The sequence below is a fragment of the Camelus ferus genome, chromosome 16, assembly GCF_009834535.1.
Source record: "Camelus ferus isolate YT-003-E chromosome 16, BCGSAC_Cfer_1.0, whole genome shotgun sequence".
NCBI classification, from domain to species: domain Eukaryota; kingdom Metazoa; phylum Chordata; class Mammalia; order Artiodactyla; family Camelidae; genus Camelus; species Camelus ferus.
This window is the reverse complement of record NC_045711.1, coordinates 2,864,250-2,881,834: the sequence shown is the minus strand read 5'-3', so window position 1 is coordinate 2,881,834 and position 17,585 is coordinate 2,864,250. Positions and strand designations below refer to the sequence as shown.

General features: G+C 51.3%; 2 protein-coding genes across 2 annotated transcripts in view; both read left to right on the top strand.

Annotated features, from left to right (window-relative positions):
• The first annotated feature begins 287 nt into the window (after positions 1 to 287).
• LHX1 (LIM homeobox 1) lies at positions 288 to 7,461 on the top strand. Its single transcript, XM_032498309.1, has 5 exons — positions 288 to 1,228; positions 3,102 to 3,328; positions 3,425 to 3,702; positions 5,078 to 5,243; positions 5,610 to 7,461. The coding sequence occupies exons 1-5, from the start codon at positions 1,059 to 1,061 to the stop codon at positions 5,987 to 5,989; spliced, it is 1,221 nt and encodes a 406-aa protein (XP_032354200.1). The 5' UTR covers positions 288 to 1,058; the 3' UTR covers positions 5,990 to 7,461.
• A 4,232-nt stretch (positions 7,462 to 11,693) lies between these two features.
• AATF (apoptosis antagonizing transcription factor) overlaps positions 11,694 to 17,585 on the top strand; it is a 92,129-nt gene continuing 86,237 nt past the window's right edge. The window contains exons 1-4 of the mRNA XM_032498307.1: positions 11,694 to 11,923; positions 12,925 to 13,116; positions 15,440 to 15,865; positions 16,321 to 16,458. Coding sequence (XP_032354198.1) covers positions 11,833 to 11,923; positions 12,925 to 13,116; positions 15,440 to 15,865; positions 16,321 to 16,458 — 847 coding nt within the window. The 5' untranslated portion in view covers positions 11,694 to 11,832. The remainder of the gene's footprint in view (positions 11,924 to 12,924; positions 13,117 to 15,439; positions 15,866 to 16,320; positions 16,459 to 17,585) is intronic.

The following is a 17,585-nucleotide window of genomic DNA, read 5'->3' as shown; positions in this document are numbered from 1 at the left end:
GAAAAAAGAGGGGGAAAGGAAAAGAAAAGAAAGTCGAGAGACTGTGGGGTTGGACGCAGGCAGCCGGAGCTTGGGCCGAGCGATGTGGGACTACGAGCGCAGGCGGCCGAGAGTTACGACTGGAGCCACGATGCACGGTCAGGCGCGGTGAGGAGCCAGACGATCCCCCTTCCCCGAAGGAGTCCAGGTGCAGGGAGGGCGATCTCGAGAAGACGGAGGCCGCCAAGCAGGCCACGGGCCGAGGGGACGGGGCTGAGGCGGTAGGGAGCGAGCGAGCGCACCTGGCTGCGTCCGCCCGGAGTTGTCCCTCTCCGTTCTCCGTTGACACAAACACTTCTCCAAAACCTAAGCAACAACAACGATCAACAACGAGATCTTCCTCCTGCGCGCCCCTCCCTCCCTCCCCCCTCGGCCTGCCCCCGACCCCTCCCCCAGGCCCACCGCGGGCGCCCAGCGCGTCCCGACCCGCTGCGCGATGCCGGCAGTTTAGGATCCAAAGGTTCTCTACTCGTTTTGTTCTTTTCTTTTATAAAAAGAGGAGGGGAAATTCCGGTGGCGGGCAGCCCGGCACACACACACCCGCCTTCTTACCCCGACAAAAGCAGATGCACTTTGACTTCTGACAGCTCTACCTCAAGCCCGAGAAAACTCAGCGGCGCTTTCCCTGCAACCCGAGCTCGCCGTCGTCCTCTTCCTTCTCCATCTCCGTTTTATTTATTTCCATTCCCGTAGCCGTTCTCGGCGACTTCACGCCTCTGAGGGCTCTGGGCAGAAGAGCCGCTTTCTCGCCCGCCTGAGGCTCTTCCTCGCCCCAGGAGCTGCGGTGGCGCTGCTGTGACCCAGGGCCCTGGGACTACCGGGCTGCACACTCCACCCAGCAGCCTGCCGCGCATCAGCCTCCTCTCTCTTTTTGATTTTCCCGTGCGGGTTTCGGTTTGCACCGCCAGGTCTCCCCTGTTTGGAGTGGCTGGGGAGTTCTGCCGGTCGTCTTGGAGAGTCACCCCCTCGGCTCTACCTGTTCTTGTCTCTCCGGGCCTCACCCGATCAAACCAAAGACCATGGTGCACTGTGCCGGCTGCAAAAGGCCCATCCTGGACCGCTTCCTCTTGAACGTGCTGGACAGGGCCTGGCACGTCAAGTGCGTCCAGTGCTGTGAATGTAAATGCAACCTGACCGAGAAGTGCTTCTCCCGGGAAGGCAAGCTCTACTGCAAGAATGACTTCTTCCGGTGAGTACTTACCTCGCGCGTCTCTGCTGGTCCTTCCCCGCGGGCCTTTCCCGGCCAGCTTCGGATCAGAGGTCAGCGTGGCCACGGGGGCCGCGTTACGAGCTGCCTTTGGAGAGGGCAGCCAAGTCCCGGGGGCGCCCGCCTCTTAGCCAGCTGGCGCGCTGGGCGCCCGGGACGCGGCCTGCTTGCGTCCTGGAAATTGTGTGTCCAGGCTTGTCTGCACGTGCCTGGGAGAAAAGAGTCCGAGCCTGCCTCTGAGCCGGAAGCCCCTCCAAGCTTGGAAGGAGGTATCTCAGCCTCAGGCGATGTAGCCCCAGCTCCCGTCTTTCCCCTCGCCGAGCCTGCCATCAACTGCATTCTCTGGGCCTCCCGGGTTTGCTCGTCCTCCAGGCTGAGCTTAGAAGCCTGGGCTAGCTCCATGCCACTGCCTTTTCCGTCTCCGAGAAGTCATGGCAGGAACCGCGGAGCCTTTTGCATGGAGTGTCCGAGTCGCCTGCCGTGATAGCGGTGGGGAAGAGCTCGGCCTGGGTGCGTAGCCTGCACGCCCCAGGGTCTTCCCGAGACCTGAATAGGCCTTCCAGCACCGGCCCGCGCACACTGCTGCACGGTAACCTGTGAAGTGCCGGAGGCTTCAGCCTCCGCGAAGACCATCATCAGCTGCCCAGGTTGGCGGGAGGTTGGGCCTCCGCCCAACGCCGACCTCGGCTCTGAGGCGCAGGCTCCACTCGGAGCTGTCCTAGGCACTGCCCGTCACTTGCTCAGGGAGAAAACGGACCCGGTTGGTCGGAGCCAGGAGACTTCTCCCGACAACTTTCCACCGTTTAGCATTTTAGTTGTATCCTCTTAAACTCACTACCTTGCCACCAAATGCACACATACACACATCAACAGAGACCTGGAGCGAATTTCAATCGAAATTCCCCTGCGCGGGTTGGAAGTCTCCCAGTTTACTTGGCTGACTTGGTCTCTGCTTTCCTCTGAGTTTGTGGTAACAGATCAAACTAGGGGTGGGGTGAGAATTCAAAGCCACCCGAGTCGCTTTGCTCAGAAGCCCAGGACGCACTGCCCCAGTGCCTCCCGGGATGCGCAGCTCTGGCTGGGGCGGACCGTGGAGCAAATCTCCGCTGCTATTGCCGAGAGGAAGCACAGGCTGAGCTTCTGGGCCTCGGCCGGCGGTGCCAGGTCTCCCGCTACCGGCAGGAGCCAAGCCGGGGAAGGGCGAATGGTGCCGGCTGCCAGTGGGCCCCAGAGGCCTGGCTCCCGCGAAGCGCGGCCGGCACCTAGAGTCCCCACACTGTTCTGGCTTGTGCCAGCCTGCTGGGCTTTGGGCTTGAACATGGAGGCCTGTCTTCAGCCGTCTGGTCTCTCTGCGGCTGTTTGTTTAGTTTCGGCGGGACTGGACCTTGCCAACCCCTAGTCTGTGCGCGGGTTCTTTTTCGGCAAATGAGAGGCGATACGTAGAAAAGCCTGCACTCCATCTTACATGGAGATCTAATTTTGTTCTCCGGATCTAATTGGAAAATAAGTGCCTCTCTCCACCTTCCCTTTGCCGACTTGCTGCCTTCTTCAGCAGCGCTTTTTCCCTTTGGGACAACACTGGGCGTGAGGTTAGGGGTGGGGGCAGCTTGGGCTCCTCACTGTACAATTCTAACCATGTGTATCTTCTCTCTGACTTTCCTTTGGTGCCCAACGCCCTCTCTTTCTACCTTCTTGCTTGCTTAATCGACATCTGTCTCTTTCTTTTCTTTTTTTTTTGTGTATGTCTCTCTTCTTTTTCCCCTTCCTATTCTTCCTCCACTTCCGATTTCTTTCTCTACCGCCTTTCTCCCGGCCGCTGTCTTTCCTTGGTCCTCGCCAACCCGCCTCCCTGCAGGTGTTTTGGTACCAAATGCGCGGGCTGTGCGCAGGGCATCTCCCCTAGCGACCTGGTGCGGAGAGCGCGGAGCAAAGTGTTTCACCTGAACTGCTTCACCTGTATGATGTGTAACAAGCAGCTCTCCACGGGCGAGGAGCTTTACATCATCGATGAGAACAAGTTCGTCTGCAAAGAGGATTACCTAAGCAACAGCAGTGTCGCCAAAGAGAACAGCCTCCACTCGGGTGAGGCCCTAATTCCCGGCTTGTTAGGGACGGGCGGGTCCTGGGGGAGGAAGGCCGGCTAAGGCCGCTGCTCACCTGTCCCTTGCCTCTACCCAGCCACCACCGGCAGTGACCCCAGTTTGTCTCCGGACTCCCAAGACCCGTCACAGGACGACGCCAAGGACTCGGAGAGCGCCAATGTGTCTGACAAGGAAGGTGGCAGCAATGAGAACGACGACCAGAACCTGGGGGCCAAGCGGAGAGGGCCGCGCACCACTATTAAAGCCAAACAGCTAGAGACGCTGAAGGCCGCCTTTGCTGCTACGCCCAAGCCCACGCGCCACATCCGCGAGCAGCTGGCTCAGGAGACTGGCCTCAACATGCGCGTCATCCAGGTCAGGGCCCGGGCGTGCCACTCAGTCCCCCCGCCCCCCGCCAGGCCCACCTGGCAATTCCGTGCTGGCACCCGGCCGGCTGCGCAGGGGTGGGGGCCAGTTTGAGGAGCGGAGCGAGCCCCTGGAGGCTGGCGGAGAGGGAGGGGAGAGACCCAGACACACCCCTATCCGGCTCAACCTTTGAAGCTCCGCCTGATTCATAGAGCGTCTGGAAATCCCTATGCCTCCTCCTCTTTCCAGTCCAAGGCGGGTGACAGCGGTGGTGGAGGGGGAGGGACAGGGAACATGAGACTGGAGAGGGGACACTATCGGACACTGTGGCGAGGATTGGGAGCTTTTTTTTTTTTTTTTTTTTTGCACCACCCCTGTTCTGAAGAAGCCGAGAGGTCGCTGTGCCTAACCCGGAGTTAATCGGCTCCGCTGGTTTCGCACAACGTGATCTCCCTCTGCCTCCCTACCCCCAATTTTGTAGGGCTCTTGACCCAATTTAGAAATCCCCAGAGCAGAGACTTGCCCTCCTAAGAGAAGTGGGCTGTTTAGGTTTGAAGGGGAGGTGGTCGGGGTGGGAGTCAGCCCTGCCTCGGCCTGTCCCGAGTGGGATAGGGACGGGAGGCGTCCTTCTGGGCAGCTGCGCCGGTGCACCGTTAAGACTGCCTGAGATTCGGGCCCAAGGTTAGGTGTCGGGTGCCTAGAGGCTCTGCGAGGGTGTGAGTGAACGTGCCTGGGAGGCTGAGTGTGCGTGGGCACACGGGTACCCGCCGCCCTCCGGGGAAGCCCTCTGCCTCTGAGTAGCTGTCCCGCCTTGCTCGCAGGCGAACGGGAGGTTGCGTGAGCGGCTGTGCATAAGTATGTTTGGAACTGGGAGATTGTGCGTGGGTGTGAAAAGGACATTGTGGGGTTTGGCGTCACTATCTTTGGGAGACTGTCAACAGGAGGCTGTTTGGTTCTCTGTCACTATCATGTGGGGGAGGGTGCTGCCAGAGTCCGTGAAAGGGAAGCTGTGTGTCTGACACTATTTGGGGAGGTTGAGTGTCTGTGTGTACAGCCCCCTAGAAGCTTTAATTGAGAATTGAGGCGGTGTAACTGTTAGAAACAACTCCAACTGCCTCATTGTGGGCAGGCGGCTTGCCCAGGTTCCCCTGTCGGGAATCCTGTTCACCGTTGGCTCAAGGGCCACCCTGCGCAGTCCTACTCAGAGACCACCCTCACCCCCCACCATATACCCCCCCCCACACACACAGGCACATACACACACCCAGTCGGGAATCCGAGCTAGGCTAGGTGGTGTTCGGGTGAGGGGCCAGGTCCGGCCGCCCACCTGAAGTCGGGGGTGGGGTCTCCGCGGCCTCACCCTCCGATGACGTGTGTGCTTCAGGTCTGGTTCCAGAACAGACGCTCCAAGGAACGGAGGATGAAGCAGCTGAGCGCGCTGGGCGCCCGGCGCCATGCCTTCTTCCGCAGTCCGCGTCGGATGCGACCGCTCGTGGATCGCCTGGAGCCAGGCGAACTCATCCCCAACGGGCCCTTCTCCTTCTATGGAGGTGGGTGCGTTGCCCAGGGGTAGGGGGCGGGCAGGCCGGGGCTGGCTTCGTTGGAAGCGGGTGGCAGCGCGGAGGCGCTTCCGGCTTTCTTTAGAAAAGTGGAGAGTGGGGAAGGGATGGGTGAAGGCTGGAGAGTAAATCAAGGGGAAGCCGTGAAACAGGACCGAATTCCCGACCCTGTATGAGGGGGGTGGGCATCTCCTGTGTTTGCACCCAGCCTCTTCCGTGCTCCCAGCTTGGCAGGGGAGCCCCACGGAAGGCCAGTTCCCGCATTGTCCTCCTAGCCGGCTCGCGAGCTCGCCTTCGCGCCCCATCACCCCGCCCCGCCCCAGGCCCCGCCCTGACCTCCTCCCCGGCGCTCCGCAGATTACCAGAGCGAGTACTACGGGCCTGGAGGCAACTACGACTTCTTCCCGCAAGGCCCCCCGTCCTCACAGGCCCAGACGCCGGTGGACCTGCCCTTCGTGCCGTCGTCTGGGCCGTCCGGGACCCCTCTGGGCGGCCTGGAGCACCCGCTGCCCGGCCACCACCCGTCGAGCGAGACGCAGCGGTTCACCGACATCCTGGCGCATCCCCCCGGGGACTCGCCCAGCCCCGAGCCCAGCTTGCCCGGGCCTCTCCACTCAATGTCGGCTGAAGTCTTCGGGCCCAGCCCACCCTTCTCGTCGCTGTCAGTCAACGGCGGGGCGAGCTACGGGAACCACCTGTCTCACCCCCCTGAAATGAACGAGGCGGCCGTGTGGTAGCGGGGGTCGTGCACGGTCCGCGGAGTTCGTGGTTGTACAGAAATGAACCTTTATTTAAGAAAAATAGAAAAAAAAGAAAAAAAAAAAGTCATCCCCCTACTTCCTCCAGCCTCGGGGACCATTTTCCGTCTGGGAAGACCGGACGGAAAAGGGGGACACGAAATAGGATCCAAATCCGCCTGGAGGTGGGACCGGAATCCGTGCGCTGGCCGGCAAGGTGCAGAAATGGGGCTCCCGAAGGAAAATGCAGACCTCGCCCCACCTCCCACCTGGACCCGGATCCTTAGACAGACGCCGCGGGCGTGAGTGCGAGGCCACAGGCAGCATAGAAACACCCACGGCAGCCGCGGGGGCGGCCAGTCAGTTATGACACCAGGAGCCGCGGGGAGGGAGGCTGTGCCCGCAGCAGCTTGAGGGAGGTGAAGCAGCCGGGGACGCTCCCGGGCCAGCCAGAAGGATTCTGGCTCTGGGAAATCTACTAGTGTTGTCTCAGAGTTCAGCAACAGCGACAACAAACTCTTATAGCTTCAGAAACACCGACCTGCTGTGCATCAGGTGGGACTATATATATATATTTTTTGTCTATCTGGGTTTTTGGTTTTTGTTTGTTTGTTTGTTTCTGCCAAAATTGCAAAATTCTAAATGTAAAGCCCTCAGTATCAACTCTTCTACCTTTACAAAGCTACACACACAGAGACACACACAGACACACTCCATAGGATGGATGGTCTCCAGACAGACCTCTCAGTAAAATGACTTGAACATCAGCTGTACAAGAAAAGTATTCTACCTTCACACACAAAAATTTTAAAAAAGACTATTGAATTAAAAACAGTCAACTGTTTACGTATAATGTTTAAATTCAGGAGTTCAGTGTTTTACTAATATATCCTGTTTTGAAACCTCTTGTTCAAAACAAAATGTTTTGAGCAATCAACCAAAATTGTTCATTTTCTTTTCCTGTAGATGTTCTGACAGATTTGCAGGGCTCACAGCTCACTGTGCTAGTATGTAAAAAGGTGTTGTTTACACAAGGCAAAGAGAAAACATGATATTCAGACACTTGCCAAATAGAATAATTATAGCACAAATACTGTAATGGTGCTTAGCACCACAACCTGAGAAAGTGTTAAAAAAAAAAAAGTGTTACAAGGTTTAAAAAAAACATCTTTGGTAATTTTTAGTCCTGTTGAACATTCATGGAATTGTTAATATGACTTATATAGACCCACACAGGTTTTATTTTTGTGTCTTTAAAATAAAAGTCCAAAATATTTAAATTTTATGGTCAAATATGCAGTCAACAGCTGCTACTTTTTTCTTTATATATTAAATTTCTCATATGTCTTTTATTGTTCTGATAAACCTAAGCTTGTGTGACCTCCAGTGCATATTAGACCATTCACTGTATGAAAGAAAACATGTTGAATAAATTTGTGAGTTTTTAATAAAAATAGAAAATCTGATGTTTAGATAATTGGTGTGTTATTTGATGTTTTAAAAACTAGAATCAAGGTGTGGTGGAGAGCTGAATGACCCCTCACAAGCCTGGAGGAAGAAAGGCAGGCAGAAGGGGGAGATAATCTGTTTTTACCTTGGCTGTGGTTGAACCCCTTTGCTAATGCCAGCTAACCTTTCCTCCATGCCTTCCTGCTGTTATTGACTATAGATTTGCATTCTGTGTACTTAGGTGATACAGTTGAAGAGATGTTTGCTGAGAAGTTAATATAGAATTTGAACTAGAAATCAAATCCATGGCTAAAAATTGTCCCAGTCTGTGATTAGGCATGAGACCCCATACACTCTCTCTGCCCCCTCTGAACGTGCAAAACTGGACTTGTGAATGTCAGGTACCTGTAAATAGATAGTTAGAGAGGGTCCTTTTCAGTTTCAATTCATTTCCCATAGATAATCCTGCTTTCTAATTTGGTGGTTTGAAAGATAACGTAAAATGAACGTACAGCACAGCTAGAAATGAAATACTTTAATCCCCTTCCCAGAACTGATATGAAATAGTTGTTTTATAGTATTTGTTTCATTTGAAGTTCCTCAGAAGGAAAACTATTTTGCCTGGCACAAGATACATATTACGTTTCTTTGAAAGATGAGCAAAAATAACGAATGTAGAAATCAAATTTCAGCTGGGAGTTGCCAGTACGTTCTGAAAAGTAGTGAAATCCCTTCCAAGCCTTCATTAAACGTGGAAGGAATTTAAATATTTTATCTGTTATGAAATAGGTATGTGTGTTTTAATAGCAGACACTATTTGAGTTCCAGAATTTTTTTCATATTGCCTAGATTTTGGTCCGGGTTGTTTATTTCCTTAGCTTTAAAAAACAAAGGTTTTATGTTAAGTGGTATGTAATTTCTAGTGTTATTTTCATATATTATTAAGACACAACCAAGTGTATCTTTCTTGCTAAGGCTTTAAAATAAGCAATATTTCTCTGCATCCACATGACAGCTTATCCAATGGGAAGGAATATCAGGGAGGAATCTCACAGTGTTCTTTCAGAAATACAAATTTATGAGATACAGGGGAGACTTTTGAAACTCCTAGCCTCTGCATGCAGCACATTTCTTTATCTGCTTTGTATGCAATCACTGGATTGGCTTGTTTTTGCCTTCTTTAGCATTTATATACAGTAAATCATAGCCAACTTCTTCATTATAGCCAGTTCCCTTTAAAGAAATTCATTTAACTGAACGTATGCTCATTGGGAAGCTGCATTTTCCTATCAAGCCTGCTGAATTATTTAGCAGCTTTATTGTGGAATCTGGTCCTTGATAAGAAGCATTTTAGAGTAGGTCGTTCGGTGTGGACTTAATTCCTTTCTCTGATTCCGTGGCAGCAGCTCAATCTTTCCTCCTCGGCGCTGTACCCAGAACCCTAACGAATCCCTGAACAGGTGGCAAAGTTTAGCGGTCAAATTTGGAGCTGCCTGCCGAGGAGGTCTAGAAATGTCAGGGACTGTTCTCCATCAGAGCTGTTCTGCCCGTGTCTGGCCCCGAGGTGCAGGGAAGCACTGCAGCATCCCCATGCAGCGCTGGGAGCCCCCGGGGCGGTCCCCTCCAGCCCTGGAGCACAGTCTCCTCTCTGGCCCGGGCTTGGCAGCCTGGTTTCTCCCCGCAGCCATCTTAAGGCTGCCACCTCTGTGCCTCTAGCCACCTGCTCTCAGGGTTCCAGCGGCTGGGAGCTGCCATCTGCCCTGGGTGAGGGAAGCCAAGCTCACCCTCTCTCTAGGAGAGCTCTCCTCTCTCCAGGTTGGGAGAAAGTGGGAACTGCTTAGGGCGTGTCGAGGTTGGGGACGACTGTGTGGAGAGCCAGGATGAGCATTGGCAGGGGTCTGGGACCTGGGGTTTGATAGTATCTGAGAAGAGAGAAGAGAGACAGGTAAGAACCTGGATTCCCCCAAACTCTTGAAACTCCTAGTCATGTGAACAGACGGTTGGGAAATGAAGACGGGGTTACCATCCAGCGTCACCCCCTGCTCATCCTCTGCTCTTCCTACATCTGTCTGCCATTTTGCCACAGGCAGAGGGACTGTGAACTGGGAGACCCTCTGACCTTCTCTGGAGAGGACCCCTCATCTCACCTGCTCACATCACTAGAGCAGTCAGGGTTTTCATTTCTTCTAGGAGATTTAGTCTTTGAAATGGCCCCTCCATCTCCACCCCTACCCCCGTCAGGAAACCCCTCCTCCCTTCCCAAGAAACTAGAACCAAGTAGGGGGGGTCCCCCAGAGAGGGGATTTAGGAGGCTGCTCTTCTGCCCCCTGCCTTGACTTCTCTCAGCTGCACCTCAAGTCCTAGAACTCTTTCCTCTTCCCTCCACTCCTGGAGTCCCCTCCCTACCCTCGGGATCGGGTGAGAAAGCAGGGGAAGCATTTTGGAGACCCTGGGATGTGTGTGACAGGTCCACACACACAGAAGGCTCCCCAAGTCAGTGGACACCAGGACAGAGACTGGAGAGTAGGGAAGCAGGCATTTTCTGCCCAGAATCATCCAGGAGTGTCCTGTTTGCATGACAGCTTAGGGGTGGTCTCTGCTCTGCCTTACCTCCCTCCTCCTTTTCTCCCTTTTGTTTGCACCAAGGCCAGATTTCTAAGCATTATTAGTGTCCAGAATAGGAAGGGAAAAGGTCCAAAATAGGAAGAGAAGTAGTTTCCCAAATATTGGGTGAGAGAAACATTTTTGTCCTTCGAAACCCACGGTGATGGCTGTCCCAGACTGCGGAGCCTGCTTTTGCTCTGAAGGCCCTAGACACAGGCACCAGACTGCAATTACAGGGGATATGTTTTTTGTTTGTTTTTGTCTTGAAAACTGTTTCCTAGACCGAATTCTATTGCAGATGGTAAAAAGCAGTTTTCGTCACCTCAGTCCCCTGCCTAGGGTGACCCCATCTTAGCCTGGAGTTCTTTCCCTTCCAGGTCTGAGGGCATCTACCCTGAGGGTTCTCCTTCCCCTCTGCAACCACCAAGGAAGGGGACATGGGACAAGAGGTCTCTCATTGCTCTCAACACTGGGGGCATATGAAGACTGGGGAAGTCAGGGACCCTCACTTCCCTTGGGTTCCACAGGAGACACTGGAGAACTGAGGGTTCCCCAGGCTGTTTGGCTGCAGGATCCAATTGGCTTGGGCTGTTCCCAAGAAGGGCATGGGGCACCCCCTAACCCTGTTTTCTGGATCTTTTTGAGGCAGTTTATGTTTAGGGGCTAAGTCTTTACAGGTGACCTCACACAGATACAGGAAGGATAGGCCACTTTGTACGCACCCTTATCATCCCTTTTTGCAGTTTCTGTTTACACGTTTGTCTGCCCCCCTAGGCTGATCACCGCCAGGAGAGAATCTTACTTATCTTTGTATCTCATCTAGCAGTGCCTGCCACATAGTGGGCAGTCAGGGAATGCTTGATGAAGGAAAGAGCATATAAAGGGATTTCATCTTTTCATTTGCCTGGATGTAATTAAACTGACCCTATTAGGTCTTTATATTTTGAGTCTGCCCGTGCCCCTCTAAATGTAGACCTAACTTTTTCTGAATTTGTGCACCAGTTTCAAGTGTCTGAGTATGCCCTCATCTTTAAACAGCAAGGATATCAATACCGATGGGTGTGCAGTATAGTAATGCTCACATCACCCCCTCTTCCCTGCATGGACAAGGCTACTTGGAGAAGCTACGGAATCAATTTTTACGCACAGTTATTGCGATATCTAATTATTCCTATTAATATAGACGTCAGCAGTCCACCGCACACTTACACATGCAGATCCCTGAGGCAGGATTTCCAAATCGTGGCCGCCGCGGGGTCAGAGGAGTGTGCCCGGCCCCAGAGTCGTCTAAATTGTGAAATGCCATACCTGCTTTTGGTATCAGTCTGTGCGTGCCCTAAAGCACACGTGAGGCTCGAAACGCTAACCCTTTACTTCTCCTCCTTCCCAAATCAGCCACCATGGGTCACGGCTACACTACACTTTATTTCTAAGCAAATCTCGGACAAATCTTGGGGCATACTTTACGCAAGGGGACAAGGGCGGCGCGCATCCCAGTCTGCATTCAGAGCAAAAGGCGACCACGTGCCCTTGCGCGCTCCCGCGCCGCCCAACACACCCCCTCGGCGTGCGCGCACGCGCACACGCCTCAGCCTTCAAGGCGCTTCCGCCTTCATCCTAGCAACGCCCGTGGTGACGCGTAGACCCCGCCCCCTCCCGCGCTCCTCCCGGAAGTTGCTGGCCGGGCTCCGCGCGTCTCTGGTTGTGCTGAGGGGTGGGCTCCGGGAGAGAGGACCCCGAGGGGAGAGAGCGACGTTCACCAGCGCGGCGCCGAGCGAGACCCGGTGACCATGGCGGGGCCGCAGCCTCTGGCGCTGCAGCTGGAACAGTTGTTGAACCCGCGACCGCGCGAGGCGGATCCTGAGGCCGACCCGGAGGAGGGTGAGGCCTGACGGGGGCAAGGCCATGTGCGGAGCGGTGGGCTGGGCCCGATGCGGACCTGGGCGGCGTGTCGGGGGCCGGCAGCCGGGCCTCACCGCTCTGCCTACTCCCTTTCCCTTTGCCCAGAGGAAAACTGTTTCTCGGGAGAGTGATCCCGCGGGGCTGGGGAGGGGGGCTTCGATTTCCTTCTGACGCCTACTCTCGACTCGGTGCTCGGGTGGGCGGAGCATCCGGAGGACCCAGGCTTTGGTTAACTGTTGGACGAGGGCTGTTGCAGGGAGTCTGGTAGCAGGTTGAAAGTTATCTTTCAGGATGCCCTTACTGGCATTGGGTTAGAAACGAGAAGAAGGAAATCTCATCCTTTAAAACAAAACAAAACAGCCTGCCCCTGAGAACTTATTTGGAGGATGAAGGAAGAAGTAGGCTTCCGTGGTGCCATTTAAGCCTTTTTAGGCCTCAGCACACTTGCTTAGTGGCTGACGAATAAGGCTGCCGTCCTGTAAGCTGATGTTCAGGGTCTAGGTGGGAGTAATCCCGCTTTAGACTTGAGTTAGAAAAGTGTGAGGAAGGGGGAATAAGGAGGGATAAATGTGAGTGCCCGACCGTGACTTAGGAATAATCCGTTGGAGGAACTGGGGCTTTTTAGCCAGGATAAGGAAACTCCTTGAGGGATGGGCTGGAGTGAGGCTAGACCATGATGATAGCTGACTTAAAATATTTGGGTGCCTGTCACACATGAAAGAAGAATTAGGCTAGTTTTTATGATCCAGGGCATAGAAATACATCCTTCTAGTAAATGCAGAAAGTCAGCTTTTTGTTTGGGAAACAGTGGCAAGGTAGTAAGTAGTCTGCCTTGGGAGGTAATGAGTTCCCCGTTCTTGGAAGCTGGTGGGGATTTTGTAGAGGATGTTCAAGTATGAGTTTAAAGGGTTGAACAGGGTTACCATTGAAGTTCCTTCTAACCTGGAGATTCTGATTACTTTTTCCCCTGCCCTACACAGCCACTGCTGCCAGAGTGATTGACAGGTTTGATGAAGGGGAAGATGGGGAAGGTGATTTCCTGGCGGTGGGCAGCATTAGAAAGCTGGCATCAGCCTCCCTCTTGGACACAGACAAGAGGTATTCTGGCAAGACCACCTCTAGAAAAGCTTGGAAAGAGGACCACTGGGAGCAGACCCTGCCAGGGTCATCCGGTGAGTAGACGTATTTGCATGGTACTCTTTCCTGATTTTTTGGGTTAAAATCTTTTTTTTTTGGATAATCTCTTCAAGACTAGTCTGGATGCCTCACCTATTATTTTAGGAGAGACTATTGATTTGGCATTAGAAAGGGTCCTTAGAAGTACTTTACTCACTTCATAAGGAATCCAAAGCCTGGAGCTATACTCCTTATGTTTGTTTGCGTGAATCGTTCACCCTAAAATGGGGTGAGAGAAAAGGCACTGGTTGTTGGATATTGGAGAGGGCTATATGTTGAGAAAGAATTGTGTCTGATGAACATGCTACTCCTGGATTTTGACCCTTTTCCTTTGTTTTTTCAAGTCTTGCATTGAGTCACTGTCTAATATTAACTTGTGACCCTCATTTTTTGCCATTGTAAAAATAACAAGATCCATCACATTATATCCATAATTCTGCTCCCTGCAAGAGTTAGGGGGATGTGAGCTTACAGTCTTAAAGGTTGTGAGTTTCTCTGAGTGGAAGAAGGGGCTGGATATGGTGATTATTGGGTGGATGCCATTTGTTTTCCTTTAGTGAGGTCAGAGGGACCATGTTGAGAGTTTACAGATAATATAAAAGAAGTAATCACTCGTGTTATGATAGCCATGATTTAGTCCTTGATACAGTTCTGAGGGGTCCCAGGTGATGAGCTCATTTCATATTCTTTACTTAAAGACTGATAGACAGACTAGTCCTGAGACAAATGTAGTATTTATTGAGCTCTCAGCTTGTGTCAGGCTTGGTGGTAAGCTTTCTAAGTTCTGAGAGCCTGGGACATAGTAAGTCCTCAGAAAATGTTATCACTATTATCATTAAGTGTATTGTCTCATTTAATCCTCCCATCAGCCCTGTGAGGTTGGTACTATTTATCCCCATTTTACAGATAAGGAAATTGAGGGGACACATTGGTTAAGTAACTTGCTTAAGGTCATAAAGCTAGTAAATGCAGGCCAGAACTCAAATAAGGCAGTCTGACCCTAAGAGCTATACTTGTAACTACTACTCTGTATAAATGTTTCTTTATTTGAGAAATAGCACACGTTTAAAGAACTTAAAGTATTATTTCTCTTTACTATTTTTCACTTAGTTTGTGTATTTATACTTTTGACAGCCTTCTCTGTCTTAAGTTTCTATACTGTTCCTTGAAGTACTTAAGACTTACCACGTTTTCATAAAATCTTTATTTTATAAAGAAAGTTGTTGGTAGCAGGTCCCTGTATTTAACGCTTATGCTTCCTGTACATGGGACCTTTATGTTCTACCATGGAAGAGATTGCATAATCACTAAAGACCTGTCAGTATCAGGATACCCTAAGCATAAGTACAATCAGGAGCCACAACTCACATTCCGTTTACTGAAGGATCAAGTTCAAAGTCCTTCCCATGGAAGACAAGGACCGCCCCTCCCCCCTTCCATTTGGCCCCTGAGCAACTCTCTGGGTTCATACCCCACCCTTCTGTACCCCAGAGCACTTTTGTGGGCTGGACTTCTGCATCTGCTGCTTTTCTTTTCCTTCCTCCTCCTCTGTCTGATGACCCGTTACTTATGCTTAATGAGTAAAAGTGTAATATCTCCTTCACATGAAGCCATCCCTCATCCTTCCAGGAGAGTTGGGTGTTTCCTTCTGTATACACTGTATACTGATGACATCGTAATGTAGTTATTGATATGGGTATCAACCACTCCCAGCAGACTGTGAACCCCTCCCCACAGGTACTATATTCTATTTGTCAGTCCTTAGCTTTTTCCATGGCTGGCTCAGAACAGGCTCTTAATAAGTACTTCATAGAGTACACTGTTGTGATGGAGATTGTGCATTTGGGATTGGTAATAATGAACTGTGTTTTTTTCAGACACGTATTTGGGAAAACCAGTAGTTCTCTCACACCAGTTGAAGTGTGACTGTTTGTCAAAGTTCAGACCAAAGGCTACCTTTTCCTTATAACATTGCTTAAATTCACTTACTCCTACAGTTAAAATTTATTCCTCATCTTGGTTCTCAAAACTTTGTCAAAGCACTTTTAATTCTTTTCTGTATTGTAGTATTTTTTATTAGTCTGTTTTTCCCACCAGAGCCTTTCATTAGGATGGGACCCATGTTTTATTCTTTTTACTTCTGTGCTTTAGCATTTTAGAGATAGTAGATGTGTGATAAATACTTGTTGAGTTGAACTGAGTACAGTAATACTTTTTTGGGGATAGATGCCATGGTTCTTTAGTTAAAATGAAAGATACAGCCTAGTATTTGTCTCAAGGTAACATCTATTTTCTTCCCTTCTTCCCTCCCTTGTTTAGATGAAGAAATATCTGATGAAGAAGGGTCTGGAGATGGAGATTCAGAGAGGCTGGGTCTGGAGGATTCTGACGAGGATGCTATGAGTGCTGAGGAACAGGAGTGCAGTGACGATGGGGACAGTGGTCTGGCCTGGAAGAAGAGGAGAAGCTGCTCCAGGAAAGCATCTGGCTTCAGTGTCCAGAGCATCAGTGACTTTGAAAAATTTACTGAAGGAATGGACGACCTGGGCAGCAGTGAGGAGGAGGAAGACGAAGAGCAGGAGAGTGGTATGGAAGAAGGGGATGCTGAGGAAGACTTTGAAGGTGAGAGTGAGGAAGACAAGGCTGAAGACAGGAACAGTGAGGACGATGGGGTGGTGATGACCTTCTCCGGTGTCAAGGTTTCCGAGGAAGTGGAGAAAGGCCGAGCTGTGAAGAACCAGATAGGTTTGTACACATCTCGCTATGTGCTTGTTTTTCAGAGTGTCTGCATTTCATTCCCTTCTTGTTGATTTGTTTTTGGCTGTTTGCTCTCTCCTGTGTCCTTCCAGTTAGTAGGTGACACGCCCCACTCACCTGGAGGCCTAAAGCGCCGCTCCTCCACGCTCAGCCGGCCACTGCTGCGCTGAGCGGCCCCGTTGGTTCTGCCCCAGGACCTCCAGCAGCTGGAAGATGGAAGAGTGTCTCCTCCTCCTCTTGGGCTTTGGCTTTCTCTTTCTCACATAGCAAGTCAGTTTGCTGTGAGATCCTGGGTTTAGTTCCTATAGTAGAGTGCTTCTGGGGCATGAACGTATGATAAAGCTGTGCTGCTTAGAGACTGGTCTGCTTTCCCTGCCCCTCCCTGTCTCCCTGCCCCAGGAAGATTTCATGACTGAGGAATGGAATTCTTTCCTCTTTCTCAGCACTGTGGGACCAGCTCTTGGAAGGAAGGATCAAACTACAGAAAGCTCTGCTGACCACCAATCAGCTTCCTCAACCAGATGTTTTCCCTATTTTCAAGGACAAAGGTGGCCCGGAATTTGCCAGCGCCCTAAAAAACAGTAAGAATACTTCTGCTGTATTGGGATACTTAGAACCACTGGGGTCCACTGGGATATACTGGGATTGTATTCACAGCACCGCAGAGTTGAGAAGAATTGGTTTTAGTGACAATACGGTATGAAATAGTGGTGTTAAGTTTAAAAATAAAATAGCGATATAACCCTCTTACCAAATGAAAACAGCTTTGAGTGAAACAGATCGGGTGTGTATTCACATAACAGATAATAACAGGTGTGTATTCCACTTTTTTCCTTACCTGCTCTCACTTTCCCCTACCTCTCCCCTTGGCTTTCTGAGTTACTTGTTTAATGCTCAGAGGAAACCCACAGATACAAAATGAAAAGGAGACAATGAATGACTCGGCTCAGTTCTTTCAAGTCGATTGTATCACGTGCTTAAACCCAGCCTTTCCTTGTTGGGCGGCTTCTAGAACAGCATGCTGAGATAACCTTCTTCATATTTGCCTTTGGGCTGCATAGAGTGAGGAAAGGTGATGACTCCAGAGGGAGGACAAAGTTATGAAAGAGAATTGCTGAACTGTAAAGTCCAAGAATTTTAGAAGAGGAATTTAGAAAGTGGTTGGTTCCTAACCCGTCGTTTTACAGATGAGAGAACCAAGAGCCAGAGACGATGATTTGCCGGAAGTTACAGAGCTTGTCAGGCATGGCGGGGATGGGCTCCTCCAGATTTTCTCCCTCACGGGCTAGGACCTGCCTTCCGCACCACGCTGCCTCCTTTTATGCCCAGTGGCAGCAAAGGATGGGGGAACAGGGAGGATTTGGGGTGAGCGCACAGCGGCTGGACTCTGCATGCTTTATTTGCATGCTGAGACTTAGTGTTTTCATTTGCTCTTTGAAACCTATTTTATAGTATCACGGAGTCAGAAGGGACCTGAGGAGGAGGACTTCTGACTTGGTGTCTGTCTCTTGGTAGAATCACCTTAAGATAAGTGGGTAGAATTTCTTGGGTAGGGAATTCTGTGAGCCCTTCTTGGAGGAGACTACCTGGTTTAATTAGGAATTACTTCCTAGGGGCCAGCCTCTAGGCTGTGTCCTGCTGTACTTGAAGTCAGGAAGCCTGCAGATGCTGTGAGGGTGGGCCTTTAGTAGCCCCTCCTCCAGCTCTT

What these genes read in the sequence shown, in the direction of transcription:
- LHX1 (XM_032498309.1), top strand. Translation starts at nt 1,059, where the DNA reads ATGGTGCACTGTGCCGGCTGCAAAAGGCCCATCCTGGACCGCTTCCTC. An exon ending in AGAGAACAGCCTCCACTCGG is followed by an intron (nt 3,329 to 3,424) that starts GTGAGGCCCTAA and finishes GCCTCTACCCAG; the next exon opens with CCACCACCGGCAGTGACCCC. An exon ending in TCAACATGCGCGTCATCCAG is followed by an intron (nt 3,703 to 5,077) that starts GTCAGGGCCCGG and finishes TGTGTGCTTCAG; the next exon opens with GTCTGGTTCCAGAACAGACG.